Source organism: Aptenodytes forsteri, unplaced genomic scaffold (assembly GCF_000699145.1).
Source record: "Aptenodytes forsteri isolate BGI_AS27 unplaced genomic scaffold, ASM69914v1 Scaffold66, whole genome shotgun sequence".
NCBI classification, from domain to species: Eukaryota; Metazoa; Chordata; class Aves; order Sphenisciformes; family Spheniscidae; genus Aptenodytes; species Aptenodytes forsteri.
This window is the reverse complement of record NW_008795131.1, coordinates 2,345,892-2,360,802: the sequence shown is the minus strand read 5'-3', so window position 1 is coordinate 2,360,802 and position 14,911 is coordinate 2,345,892. Positions and strand designations below refer to the sequence as shown.

Genomic DNA, 14,911 nt, shown 5'->3' with positions numbered 1-14,911 from the left:
GGAAAAAACACCAATCTACTAAACCAGGTGCTTGTAGCATGGAAGAGAAGTTAATTTGAAGTTTACTTGGTTGCTGGTGTTCCCTCTGGATATCAATTTTTGGTTTTGTAACTAGGTTACATGTCGTCTTTTCTTCTTTTTTCTTTTATTTTGATCAGCTGTGGATGTAGTCTGAAACTTTGATTTGAAAGGCAGGCCCAGTCTGTTTTCCCACTATTCCTTGCAAAATATCCTCTAATTGAAAGTTACCGCTTTTGATTTCCTCATTTAAGACAATATTTTTCCCTGTAACTCTACTTTTCAGCAATTTCATAATAACTCCCTGTTGGCTAACTAAGCTAAGTGCAATGGAGTACTCGGTTGTTTTGTTTGGTCTTTTTCTAAGTAGCAAGAGTCACCATTTTTGGAAAATACTCATCATAAACTTTTCCAGGTTGACTTTTTTTTTTTTAAAAGATCTTAAATCTTTCTAAATCAAGGCTGGAAGTTTAAGTGGATATGAAAGAGACTTAAACAACGAGTAAAAGTAGATGTGGCACTAAAAGGATTTGTTTCCATAGCTGGATTAAAGCTGAATTTCTAACGTGGGTTTTTGTATTTCTCCAAATTCTTTCTTAAGATCGAATTCTAAAGGATGTCGTACAGAAGGAGCACAGTCAGGTGGTCTGGAAAACAACTCTGAAGCTGGTGAACTGCAGGGCGTACTTTCTGAAGGTGCTTCTGCAGGGCCAGAAGAAGGTAAATCGCATGTTGTAGAGGGCAAATGCAGTGTGACAACACTCCGGTCTGTGATGATCCATTTCTGTAGTGGAAATAGCTTGAAGGGGAAAGAAAAAAAAAAAAAGAGAGGGGGGAGAAAACCCACCAACAGCAAAGCCCAAAACCTGTTTTCGTGGCTGCTGAACTTTGCTGTAGCATTTGGCAGCCGTAGTATAAATCTGAATGAGGAGAGAACGTCACTGCTGTCTGTGCCTTCTCTTTTCGTGACGTTACGGTACAGCAGGAACATGGAGACCTGGCAGATAATGTCAGACGGTGCCGTCTGTTTCTCTAGACTACTGGTTGCTTTTTGTACCTCTTGATATGTCTCCAGGTCTTTGCTTTGGTGTTCAGTTTCATGGCCTTGAAAATAATTTCTTCTCTAATTAAAATAGTAGCCAGTGACCTTGGCTTTTAAGTCTTCTGCCGTCAGGGACAAACCACACTGGTAACTACCTCCACGTCCGCACTAGAATCTCTCCAGCACTTCATTTGTCTGGGGTGTTGTGGTACATAAGCCAGTTTCCTTAGAGACTTGGAGGAAACTTTTCCCCCTCCCTTCCTGCATCCTTTCCATGCTGGGAAAAAATATTAGTGCTTTTTTTTTTTTTTTTGAAAGTCGACGTAGAAGAGTTTTTCTTATCTTGCTAAAACTCTCCTGCCTTCCACCCCTGCACTAATTTGAATTTCAATGACTGAATTGTAGCGCAAAGCCTATATTAAGGTGCCAGCATCCATCTCTATCTGCAGTGTGCAATATTGTGTAGGAGTTGGCATTTACAGAAGGTCTCTCAGTGACAAAACTGAATTTCTGCTCTTAGTCACTGCAGCATGATCGTGATGCGCTCCCGCAGCTCTCCTATTATAGCAGAGAGCCTAATAGGAAAATGTTTTAAAAATTGAAATACTTCATTGTAAAAACCTCAGGAAACAAATATTACAGTTGTTTTTCCTTTCTGAGGAAAAACTACAGTAGAGTTGGCACCTCACTTTGCTACTTGCTTTTTCTTAGCAATGAGTATCAGCTCTTAAGAAGTAAAAGAACAGAGCAAACCCCTTTTGCCACCTACAGAACTGTACAAAAGGGAGAGCTTTGACTGCTGTCAATGCACGCTCAAGGTCTGGCAAAACAGAAGAAGCCACCTTGATTATCAACAGCTACGGTTCTTTTTTGTAGGAAAAGCATGGTTTTTGTGTGTGAGACTTGACTAGAGTATTGCTGCTTGAAGGGTCTGGTAGGTACATCTGCTCCACGGGTCGTACTACCTCTTAACTGTTAAAAAAGCAACCTTTATTTTCTGTCCTAATTGTAGAGGTTGACTGAGCAGCTGGCAGGGGAGTGCGGCTCAAAGAGGAAGGAGCTGTGGACACCTGAGTCCGCGCTCAGCTGGGGACATGTTGGAAGTGCTCCTCTTGAGCTAAGCGGCACAGCAAAATGAGGTTGTTTTCAAAGCTGGTACCCACTGTTCCGTCAAATTCCTTAGTGCTTTGGTAAATACATCTAGCTCTGACCGTGCTCCTTCTCTCTTGTTCTCCTGCCAGCTCTTGGTATTTGATATTGGTAACTCTTACGTGTGGAAAAAGTTGAATGTTCCAGCTACGTGGATCTTACTGCCATCGCTTGTGCCTTGTGGTTTTTGGTTCTTTGGGTTTTTTTTGCAGCTGGGGTATGTCAGAAGCATGTCCTTCATCTCCTACCAGGAATGAGCAGTGATAGCGACATTGAATGTGACACAGAAAATGAAGAGCAGGAGGATGCCACCTCTGCCTTGGAGGGGTTTAACCACGCCTTCTCTGTCCAGTCCTCAAGCGAAGGTAGAGTCGCCTGTGTGAGCCCACCTTCCCAAGCACTCCCGCGAGCCTGCCTCAGAGCTCCTGCAATGCAGAACGCTGCAAAAGCAGAGATCGCTGGTGCTGTAGAGGTATTAAAGCTCAAGCTCGCGCCAGTAAGATTTGGAACTCCTCTCTTGGGATCCTAATTAAAACCAGATGAAAACAGGAGAGGGGAACTCTTTCTAGCCTTGAGAAGTCAGTTTAAGTGAGTCTCCCGGGGAAGTGTTGGAAAACCCATAGCTGTAGTTCTTCTGAATTGGAACTCCCCGTGTACCAGGATCGGCACTCTAAGTGGCTAATTTCAGGGAGGGTAACCGCTGCCTTAGACACGGATTTGCATCTTAATTGGCAGGAATGTGCTTTGAGCACTTCAGCGTAGTTTGAAAAGCTCATCTCCTATTTCTTTGAAAAGCTTCAACCTTCTGATCGAATTAGAAGCTGTAAGGTGACAGCTGACGCTAGGTGAAGCTGACTTTTGGCCTGAATAAGCAACCCCACCCCACGTCAGCAGCATGGCCGAACAACTCGGCTCGGTAATTGGAGTTTGCTGCTTTGCTGTCTATCTGCAGCAGGCACGAAAACCTCACAACTCATCAGGAGAATCGACACATTGCTCATATCTGTGCTTGACTTAAATTTAAACCCCTGTGGCAGTCTTAACTCTGTGTCAAGCACATCGTGTGCCGGTGTATTAGGGATGAAGTACAACGCAGCGGGCCCTGCAGGTGATGGAACGTTAACTTGCTGTGTTCCGACTGCTCATCTGGTAAAGGTTACTGGGTTTTTGTTTGGTTTGTTTTCAGCCTCGGAGCGGTGCTCAATGTTCCCAGAGGGTGATGAAGTCGGTCCTGATGATCTCAGCTTTGTTACTGGAGAAGACAGCGCCAGGTAATTGTAACTGCTTGCCTTAGCTAGCCTGTGAGGTGGCTGCAGCCCTGGGGATGCACCTTCCCCGTACCGCTCCTCGAGCCGCAGAGATTAGAGGCAACATTCATCTTATGGTGAGTAGACAGGCGGGCGTTTGTACAGTCTAACGTGCTGCCGTCTGCCACCAGGCCAGCAGCAGACAGGTGAGCCCCTGTCTGCTTCTGTCTGGCCAGCCTGCCTCCCCAGGGCCGTGCAGCTACGCGTGTGTTAGGGCAGTCTTTAGAAATTACACAGTGCCGAGGGAGGGCTGGCTGAGTTTTGCATGCTTAAGTAATCGTCAGTAGAAAACCCTGATTGGATTTAAGTACCTGGCATAAAGTTTTGACTCGTGAGACTGTGTTTGCTTGAAGCCTTAGAGCTGTCCCAGTATGAGGGTTTTCAATGAAAGCTGGCTTTCTTTGGAGCAGATAGAGGACAGGCTTGGGGCCTGAAGACCTGCCGGCTCGTGTCCCTGGGAAGAGATGCGTTTATTCACTGGAGCTTAGTCCAAGGCTGCTGTTCATGGCTGTGTGCGCACTCCATTCTATACCCTACCCTTGCGCGGTTCTTCTACAGTCGTCTTAAACCTGTTACTGGGGGCAAAAGGACCTTGCCTTACACGGCGGTTCTTCTACAGTCGTCTTAAACCTGTTACTGGGGGCAAAAGGACCTTTGAAGGCCTTACACGAAAGGCTGCATTCCTGCTGGCGCTGCCAGCTTCAGATGCTCTGAAAAAATGTCCAAAAGGTGCTGGAGCCCTGTTTCAGGATGCGCGTCCTATCGCGTCACTGGAATAACGGCGAATGCGTGAATGTCCTCACTTTAAACGGTATGAACTGAGTGTGTAAGACTGCTGAATCCTGCAGATGCGATGGATCGCGAGCTGGCGCGGGAGTTGTTTCCCTCGGTCTGTGGCGTGGACCAACCGAACACCTTGCCAAACTCTTTGCCACTGTGCGTTGCGTTTTGAGCTGCTAAACTCCTTGTGAAGCTATGATGAAAGCTGAATAACTGGTTAGTGACAAAGCATGAGTAACTGTAACCGGTAGTTGTCCTTGTCTCAGCCGGCTGTACTGACGTTCATTTCTGTATGAATGTTCCACAGCGTAAGCGCTGTACAGCTCATAGTTTAAAACTGTTTGCACTTTGTTAATAAAATGAATGTTGAAATGTGGTGTGAAGTTTGACGTTTGTGTGTAAATAAGTGAAGTGGTAGAGAATGACTGTTAGGGTAAGTACTACACCGCTACCACGCTTGGCTTGCTCTTCAGTACCGAGTTGCTGCGATGCCTGACTGCTTGTAGAAGAACTTTCTCCTGCCGTATACCTGTCACTTTCTTTTTTCCTGAACGAAAAGCACTTAAATCCATCTGGGATTTTTGAAGCTGTTATGTTTGCAGAAGCCAGACCAAACGCTTAAATCTCAGAGATTCGAATGGGAAGCGAGGAGGATCCACGGTTTTTTATCCGTAATAATTTGGTTCTTTGTACAGTAAGTTTCTGTATTTCTCAGCAAAAGGAAGGAACTACAGCTCTGAGCTGCCTTGTGCGCAGGTCGTTCCAGCTGCTGAGCGCTGAAGGTGGCCCCTGACAAGCTGCACGCTATGACGGTGCGTTGTGAGTGTTTACTGTTGTACAGGACTGCGTGTTGGCTATTACACACAGCTCAATTAGCGGTAATCACAGAGCTCTGCCTCTTCAACGCTCGCAGATGCGTTACTCTTAATAAGAGGCCGGAGCTGGAGGAAATCGTTTTGATTAGCCACGTGATGTGTTCTGGAGTTAGCGTCCAGCCTTCGCAGGGACAAGGGAGGAGCCAGTACCACCACGATTTGCTCACCTTATGAAGAACTTGTTTAAAAACCAGCTGTACATAAATAAGAGGTAGGGAAACAGGCTTGGAAGACTTATTTACCTAATTAACTCACACTGTGCCACAACAGCCCCTTCCCTTTCTGGCCATAAAACAGATCAGGCCGGGGCTGATCACACAGCACCCATCACACACAGCACCCATCACACAGCAAATCTGCTTTCACCACAGTAAAGACACTTAATGGTGATGTTGGTTGCTATCGTTCTTAGCTCCTAAATAAACAGACTAGCTGAAGTGTGGTTTAAATTACTGTTTTATTAAGATATTGGTAAAACTTCAACAGTTTTTCTGTATAAACAGCTTTCATAAATAAAATATGGATGACTAAATACATGGTTATAACTAAAGTCATATGTGAACTGTAGAACAAGATTGCAAATGGAAAGTCCCAACATGGTTAAATTGCTTCGCTTCATAAAGAACACGTTAGTTTCATGAACAAGGTAATACAGAAAGGTCAACAGGAGCACCCAGTGCAGCAACTGACAACACGCCTGGCTCTCTACACGAGTACTCGTGCAGGAGCAGAAGTACTTGGGGTGATCTCGGCCAGCTTCCCCTGTTCTTGTTCCAAGATGTCTTCTAGAGTGAAGGAGAGGAAAACACCTAACAAAACGCAATTGCAACATACAATCGTTGTACTAGACCCTAATAGGTGGGGTTTACTTTTAATTTAGCTTTAATGCTGGCAAGTATAGTGCGATGGCCTGATTAGCGAGGACTGGAAAAGGATGTGAACATTTAGGTCAGAGGTTGTGTTAATGCTTCATTGTTACTTATTGCACACGATACAAGGGTAGAAAGTTTTGTTCCTGTTGCAAAGAGGATATGAATTAAAGAAAGATTGCCCTAAATTACAGGCATGAACAAAGCTGCGGTATCCCCTTCGATGGCTTTGTTTCTGTGACTAGTGAATACATTGTGCTAAACCAGTCCCTAATTTAGACCAATCTTTCTCATTTTTTTTCCCCACAGAACATTGCCAGGGTCAGGAGGATTTAGTGAGGAGATAGTGGACCTGAACGACAGCAGCCATGTCTATAAACACAGAACTCGTTATGCCTCATCTTATCTGCCCATAGGACAACGCGTTTCTCACTGACACACAGTGTTCCAAAAACAGAGCGGAGTTTCTATGACGATGCACCACTATAAATGTGGCGTAAGTTAAAGTCTGCTTTGACATTGTCCTTCAGCGTTACGATGCAATCTAAATCAAATACTGAATGGTTTTAACTTGCAAGGACAATTGATGGCACTTCTAGGTAAAGAAAAGTTATATACATGCGTTTCCACCCACCTTTAGTGCAAATCGAAATGGGTTAACAGCTCCCTGGTCTGGTGCTATACTGCTCTCTGCAACGCAGACGTTCCTCAGAGTTGCACGTGTAAAAAGTGTACGCAGGAAACTACCAGCATGGGGATTGAGTGAATCCCGCTAGTACTCACAGTGAAGAGCTTACGAGCAAGTTTTGAGCAGCTTCAGACAAACAGCCTGGAGCCCATTTCTCAAAACCAACACAATTTAAAAAAAAAAAAAAAACCACAAAAACAAAAAAATGTTTTCACTACCTACCTCCTAGTTCTGCAAACACGGTTAACACGTAAACTGAAACTGATGCGGGTTGTGTTAACGCGGAAAAGGGATACTTCAGCTCTTTATTGGAAAGATTCGTTATACAAATTTCACCACCACTAAGATACACGATAAAAATACAAAACACAGGTCACAGACTGAATCTCAGTATCAACAGTTAATAAATACAGTTAGATACTTCTATATTAGCCTAATATTTTTACATTGTCACCAGATAGACAATCAAAGTACGAGATACAGAACACTTAGATACCATTAGAGAGGGATTATTGCTTACGTTAGCAAGCAGCAAATAAGGGCACAGGATTTTGAACTGAAGAGAACTACTTCCTATCACCAGTGGCATTAAGAGAAAACACTGCATTTCACAAAGCACTGCTTTTTTGTCTAGTGTGTAGGATCAAGAGCAGCATATATCAGACCAATAACCACTACTTTGAATATTATAGAACTTTAAAGGACTTACCTTACAAATGGTTCCTATCTACTCTATAAATACGCATTTAGTGAAGAAATGAACACTTGCTATCTATACAACGTTTTTACCTGACCACACTGGAACTACGATGGTGGATTTTTTTTTTCTCCTAGCAAGATAAATGGTATGAGTCGCAGAATCGTCATCTATGAATCCACACCTAAAAAGCTAGATCCTTCCCAAAACAGCACACATGCAGTCCAGCGCTCCTCAACGGCTCCTGCAGGCTGGGAAGAAGTTTTATCATCCGTAACGGTTTTTCATTCTAATTTACTCATACAAAGAATTGCACTTACACCACCTTTCTCGCCGAAGCACGACAGCCAGCTATAAGATGGACTTTCAATGCGTCATTATTACTGTGAATAATTTAAAACAAAGGCACCGCAGAGATGCCCCACAGTTGCATATTTTACCCTTTCCTGGTTTCTCAAATTTCCTCAGTAAATCTGACTTGGAACATACGCTGCGGCTAAAGAGAACGTTGACAACAGCTAAGGCTTGATAAGATGACAGATAAGAGCCAATGATCCCGTGAGAATAAAAAAAAAGTCTGAAAAAGATCAAAGGAATCTAAAGCCACACTCCAACTCCTGGTTACTCACGAAGCCTTTTGCTATTCATCAGATTGCTTTTAAAATAGTGCATCAAAGATAGAAGAAGCGGAAATTGGCAGAATTCAAACCTTGCCATCTCGTCGTGTTGAATAATCTCCTGACTACTTAATATTAAAATACTTTGCAAATTCTAGCTAAATACTAATACTGTTATTAAATTGTTACTGCTAAAATGATATGAATTGTACAATAAACGCCTATGAAGACTGACTTTATTCATACTCTTCCAACTGTCTTATCCTAACAAAGAATAGTAACAGGATGTGTATTTAGTGGAGCTGACGGGAATCGTCTGCTTACTTAGTCCCAATTAACCTCTCCCCTAAGGGTTTAACACCACCTCGAGAGTAGGGGAAAGCTGGTGGGTACTGTTTGTTTCCCAGTTTGGTAAATAACGCTCTGCTTATGACAATAAGGGCAACTGACATGCCTCACTTTCCCTTCTCGACCCGGGTTTAACCGAAGCAGAGCTCTGGCTTGTCAGTGAATTTTACCCTCTCCACGAAACCCCAGGCACAGCCCCTGCTCATCCGCATCCACGGCGTTTCCGTTGGCTTTGGATTGCTCCGACAGCCCGGCATCCATTCCTACACGTGCTGGAAAACACCAAATTGCAGCAATACTGCTCCTTGTAGACACAGCATCCTACCGTCCTTCATGCTGCAACTTGATATTAAATTACGCCTTTGCCATCTAGAAATCATTACCGAAACCAAACAGCTCATCAAATTGCTCATTCTCTCTCGCAAGCAGTTCTCTGGTTTGACTGGTTGAGTGACAGTAGCATTGTACTGAACATCTCCACAGATTGGTTTCTTTTAAGACCTGAGATGAAGTTACGGTGGAAAGAGGTTGGCTCAAAGCATTAAGCACAATCATGTTCGATTAAAACTAATTGAGAACAGTTTCCTAAACTGACAAACGAGAAAAATGCCACTAAAAGCACCAGAAAGATACGAAATTCCCTACACTGCACCTCTAGCCATAGGAAATAATTTTTTTAAAAACTACAAAAAACAGTTTTCTTCATATTCCACATTTTATGTTACATGAAAAAAATAGGTAAATTATGAGTCTGTACCTCAATCGGAGTCTGAGAACAGAGTAGCAGGAGCTTAGTTTGTCCATTCCTAAGTTACCTGGTAAAACCCTGTATGGCTTTTAGTCTTTTACCTGCAACAGTGGATGTAATTTTCTAATTCATCTTAACGCTCGCCTGAAATAAACAGAAAGCAGAACACAAAAAAACCCCCCACACCTGGACTTCTACGGAAACTTCCCCCCCACTCTAAAAAAATTTGGCAGTTCTAAACCAGAATCTTTCTTTACATATTGCTCCACAGACGTACCTCAGGCAGGTTCAGCTTTCTGTGTTGTTAAAGACTGTTCCCTACCCGTGTCTATTCACATGAACCAGCTGTTTGGCTTTCACTGGTGAATGTGGCTAGATACTCGTGTGTGCGGGTGGTCGGGTGGCTGTGGCGTTTGCTCAGGGTGGCATCACCAGCAAACTTTATTGAGATTGAAACAACTACGTTTGTTAATTCCTAGGTCTATTTACACGTGGTTTGAGCTTTGCGGGGGACTGGAGTACAGTTCTGAAATGCCCACCTTTTTTCGCTTTCTGATGATGCCAGTTTTATTTTGGGAATGTCTATTTTGGGAGTCTGATGGGGGAACACGAGGGAGGTGGTTACATTTTACAGCATTGATGAAGGTATGAATCTGGTATACAATTACTTTGTCTTCGCATCAAAAACATGCTCTCGCTGTAAGCGCTATGACTAGCCAGCCTCCACCCCGGGGAGTGTCTTACCGACAACCTCGTGCTACCGCGGCCCCGGACAGGTAAGGACAGACTCGACCCTTCTATGTGGGAAGGCTCACGAGCCAAGAGTGGCGTGGGAAACTTTGGTCTGAGCCTGGCTCCTCGTCGCCTCTTCCCGTTACAGAGCCGGAAGTGAAAGAACGCAGCTCGTTTTCCCAAGGATTTGAACAGTCCATCTTCCAGCCCAAAGAAGATGGGGGGTAAACCCTTCATCCTGTAGATGCTCTGCCCTGCAGCACCCAAACTAAGAGGAGCGCTGTACTCCCTGGGATCGCTCTGTCCACAGATCGGTGATGCGGTGCGCTCCGGTGATTCGTTCTTCACTGTTGAGCCGTTGATCAAATTCGCACTCTTTGGTATGCCAGGACTAAACGCTTGAATTGGTGGCAGACATTTGGCACTCTGAGGTGTACTAGTTTCTGGTTTTGTCAGGTCTAAATAGCCTTGATCATCAAACAGGTTAATGCTGGACCCTATGCTTAAGCTAGTTCTGTCGGTGAAGGAATCCACTCGTCCATCATACCCTAGGTCTGCAGGTGCTGAGCACTGGTGCTGGGGCCACGGTCGTTTGCAGTCTCCATGGTTTTCCTTATCTTCCCCGTTGTCTTCTTGCCCACCTTGAAAAGAGTTCTCTGTCCAGTCCGACTCCTCACTAACATTGACTGCTGCGTTCATGTCCCTGAGAAATACCACAATCACAGTAATGTTGTCGCTGGAACCGGCATCCCGAGCAGATGCCACTAATTTATGTGCTACCATGCTGCTGTCGCCGTTGTTCTCCTTTAGATGGTCAGCCACCACTTTGACTGCTTCATCGGGATTGACTGTGTCATAGAACCCATCGCAGGCTAAAATGAGGTAGTCTTCAGAGCCATCTAGTACAGTGGAGGCAGAGTCTGCGTCCCCACAGATATATGGCTTGTGCTCGGCATCCCCTGTGGAAAAACAACACACATACACAAGTCCGTGGGTTTGCAGCCACAGCATCTGGAAGCCCTTCTATTAACACAGCATGGAGCCAACGACTCTTACCCCAAGTCAAAGAAATTATTTGGGAATTATTCCTTCAAACTGTAGAGGAAAAAATAGAGGTCATCGCTCACAGTTCTATCTTCAGCTGTATTTAAAATTTTGATCACTAGAAAATTAAAGTTTTAATTAAAAGGAAAAGCAAGTCTGAAAAAGGAATTAAAGCCCATTCTTACCAATAGCTCGGGAGACTGACAGGCTGCCATTCACCCTCCAGGCTCCAAACCAGACCACACAGCCACCAAGTGCCTCAATGCGCTTCTTCTCATCCTAAACAGCAAAACAACACAAGAGTTGTTTGGACAGAGCGCTTCGTACTACCATCACACTCTGAACCCTTCAATAAATATTTGGTGTTTTCACAAACACAGGATGGTGGAGGCTGCAGGCCCCACCAGATGAGAACAAAGGATTTGCATACAAATCCATACCAACTTCCAAACAAAGCAGGATAACGAACATACGCTGCCGCTCCAAGAGACATTGGCAAGGCAACGCTCAGCGTCCCAGCATCCCACAAGAAGCTGATACCCGTCAGCTTCAGTGGTAAACGCTGCCCAGCTGTGTTTAAAACAGGCGATTCTCACCTCTCGATCTGGTTTGTGGGGTTTCATCAGTTCCACAGCTTGGCCTCTCCTCACGAGCATAACCTGGGAGTCCCCAAGCCAAGCCACATGCAGCATATTTCCTCGGATGAAAGTCACCACCCCGGTGGTTCCACAACGCAGACTCTGGATAGGGTGAAAAAAAATGCCCCCAGTTTTAAATAAGCCAATAAGAACCATTTCAAAGCGTTGTCCTGCTTAACTCGAGGACAGAACATGTTGATATTCCAATACGCAGCCTGTTCCCGGGGAGGAACAGGCAGTGCTTTCCTTACTGCTACGACTGTTCAGTAACAGCCCCTCGGAGCCAACCTGGCCGAATGCAAGTGATCGATTTTGCCCTGTGACTTCCCTTGCACTGGAATCGCATTTCAGAAGCTGGGCTCTGCTAGTGACCTGCTGCGCTACTGTTTTACTTGACTTCCTGCGCCTGTTTCCTATCTATCGATAGAAACGCATGCATGTTAATGAACGTGGAGGGAGGTTTATTTGTAAGCATCTTGAGTTCCCTGCACTTAACTCAGCCCTTCCATGAGTTTAGGAGGCCTAGGAGTCAGTTATCCACTTATTCTTGCCTTCTGGAGCTAAGAAAAACGTATGTTGTAGAGATGAGGGAAAAAAAAACACCCCAAGGACTAAACCTAGTTAGCATGAGAACGTAAGAATAGCAGCAGCATCCTTCTAAATGAACTGGATGTTGTGAGAAATGGAGGCTGACATCTTTATGGAACATGAAGAAGCCCACCAGTGGGCACCGGCTCTATGGACTGTGCAGAGACAGCTCTGTGCTGACCCCTGGCCTGTGCTCAGCACAGCACTTGGAGCACCTCTGCTAACAAAGACAGAAGTTATAGATTAATACTTCCAGAGCCAAGCCCAGGTAACTCAATCACCTCTCTGGCTGCCTTCTGGACAAAGCGCTCATCGGTCACACGGAAAGCTCGGCACAGCGCCTCTGCCGGGTCATGCTGAAACATCTCCTGATGGACCATGTTCACATGGAGATGGATGGAGGCATAGATGGCAGCGTCCACTCCCCCATGACCATCAAACACTGCAAAATAAGCTTGCTCTTCTTGGTCCTGTCAATGGAAACACATTGAGAAAACAACTCAGGAGAAAGCAATGCACACAGCTAATTGGATCGTCTTAAAACTTTTGAACTCGAGATTTGTGGTGTCCTCATTAAATTGCACTTAGAGGCACAGTCTGCACTGGAAAAACAAACCACTCAGACCATCTTCACTTGCATCAGTGGGGAATTTCCACCTTATTGCTGATGAATTCTACCTGCAAACTGCAAGAGATGTCCTGCAAGAATCACCCGTGTAGCGCTCTCGGTGCTCCTTATGTCCCATTTGTTACAATTCAGTCACTCAACTCAAATAGAAAGTGCCATTCTCATCAAATTGTGCAGTTTTTGTGACTGCAAAAACCACAGAGAGAGAAGAACATCCAGTACAGTTTGCATGAAGTCTACATCAAGACTGGAACCCGTGAGGGATAAAATGCCAGTACAGTTAAAATGTGAAGCCAGCCAGCCTCTGCTTTCATTCCTTTTTTTTTTTTTTAAATCTAATCCATATCACCTTAGATGCCTGTTTTTTAAAAAAACTGCATGTACTTTCTCGTCAGATAATTGTGATTACATTCACAAATCAAATACAGCAAAATCACTCATCTTCAAGTCAGTTTTCTCAGCTTCCCCTTATCTGTTCAAACAGAGAAAGAATGCTGTACCAAGAGACATCAACTCCTGTGCCTATTCATACATATAACACACCAACCCGCTGTCAGTGCCAATTCAACCCTGACAGCCATCTCAATGACTGGAATATTTGTACATTGTAATTTTTAAGTAATGGGCTCCAACACAAATTGGAATAAGAAAGCTGACAATTGACAGGCAAAGGAAACATCTGCCTCTGTTTGCATTAATATCATTTAAAGGCAAGAATGTGGATGGGGCAGAAGATGGTTATTAAAGTGACAGGATGCAATAAAGAATCAATTATGCAGCAATCTGATCCTAAAGGTAAAATTCTTGCCACTTTCCTCTATTTGCCATTCTTCAGCGTCCAGTTTTATATCCGAAGGAAGAGCAAGCACGAGTGTTTGACTGGTGGCCACATAAAGAAATTAACAGAGGGAAGTCGGGCCCCAGTTCCACCAAACTACTCGTGTTGCTAGATTCTTGTGTGAACTGCACCCTATTCTCCTGTAAGTTTTGTGTTTTGGGTTTGTTTTGGGTTTTTTACTTTCTTTCCTTATTCTTGCTTTTGGCTTCTTCCTACCAAGAGAAAGGGTTGAAAAGCAGTACAGACCCACCCCTGTAGACAACTGGCATCGGTGATAAACTGTAAGCTGAACCACTTCCTCATTTCCATTGGCAATCCTCTTCTACACCCGGGCATCTTCAGCCAAAGAGAGGCTCCTACCTTGATTTATCACATGGTACTTCAATGCATCAGTTGCCTCTCACAAAAATAGGGCTGCTTTCTGCACGATGGCAGGTCAGTCCTTCAGCCACCGCACAAGTGGCTACATCAGGATGGGCCAGATACAAACTTTGTTTAGTTAGATGACATTTCACCAGAAGTCTGTGAAAATTGATCTTTTATTCTATATACCCTACGTAGAAACTGCATGTCATACTGCCACTATGGCTACAGAATATCAGCTGAACTAACTTAAGATCAGGTTTGTCTCTTGACTGTCAATCCTCCTCAGGTCCACCACAGGTATGGCTTTCATTTTCACAGTAGAAGACTGCCTAGTTTCCCCAAGAAGGGAAACTATTTAGCACATGCATTTGTCTTTCACCACAGGATCTCTTTTTACCTCAAGGTTGAAGAGCATGTTGAAGTCTGGGATGCAGACGTGCTTGTCTTCCATCTTCCTGCGCATATTCTTGATGGCATGGATGGATGTCTCATAGTAGCGGTGGGGCTTCGGCTGGAGTGGAAAGTCTTTCACCCAGTTGCTGCAGATCTCATGCAGTTTGCTAAAAACTAAGCGGGCTAGCTTCACTGTCTCAATCTCTGGGGAAGGCAAAAACCACAAATGAACGGCTAAGAGTGTTATTAAGTGAGAATTTTTTTTCCTGCATACATTACAAAGATGAAACAAAACCATTTTAGCCAAGCAGTTGAAATGGATGTCAGCAGGGAAATTCTGGGCTCTGATGCATAAAAAGAGGAAGCCAAACTCACCATAATCAGCATTCATCAGTAAGCAGCTCATTGTTTGTTTGTCTTTTTAACTTAAACATTACCCCGTGCCTTTGGGGAACTCATTTGCAGCATCAGAAAAAATGGAAAGCAAGTACGTTTCCCTCAGCATTTGATCCCCTGTGTCGCTCTGCAGAGGGTGGTGCAGCTGTG

General features: G+C 44.4%; 2 protein-coding genes across 2 annotated transcripts in view; one reads left to right on the top strand and one right to left on the bottom strand.

Moving 5' to 3' along the window:
* TRIM37 (tripartite motif containing 37) overlaps window positions 1-4,088 on the top strand; it is a 29,448-nt gene extending 25,360 nt beyond the window's left edge. Inside the window, exons 21-24 of the mRNA XM_019471788.1 lie at window positions 620-738; window positions 2,422-2,574; window positions 3,396-3,480; window positions 3,927-4,088. Of these exons, the coding sequence (XP_019327333.1) occupies window positions 620-738; window positions 2,422-2,574; window positions 3,396-3,480; window positions 3,927-3,930 (361 nt within the window). The 3' untranslated portion in view covers window positions 3,931-4,088. The remainder of the gene's footprint in view (window positions 1-619; window positions 739-2,421; window positions 2,575-3,395; window positions 3,481-3,926) is intronic.
* Window positions 4,089-5,609: 1,521 nt separating this feature from the next.
* The window catches only part of PPM1E (protein phosphatase, Mg2+/Mn2+ dependent 1E), a 73,632-nt gene continuing 64,330 nt past the window's right edge, over window positions 5,610-14,911 (bottom strand). Inside the window, exons 3-7 of the mRNA XM_009278344.2 lie at window positions 14,370-14,569; window positions 12,422-12,610; window positions 11,511-11,654; window positions 11,100-11,193; window positions 5,610-10,829 (exon numbers count right to left, since the gene is read on the bottom strand). Of these exons, the coding sequence (XP_009276619.1) occupies window positions 9,760-10,829; window positions 11,100-11,193; window positions 11,511-11,654; window positions 12,422-12,610; window positions 14,370-14,569 (1,697 nt within the window). The 3' untranslated portion in view covers window positions 5,610-9,759. The remainder of the gene's footprint in view (window positions 10,830-11,099; window positions 11,194-11,510; window positions 11,655-12,421; window positions 12,611-14,369; window positions 14,570-14,911) is intronic.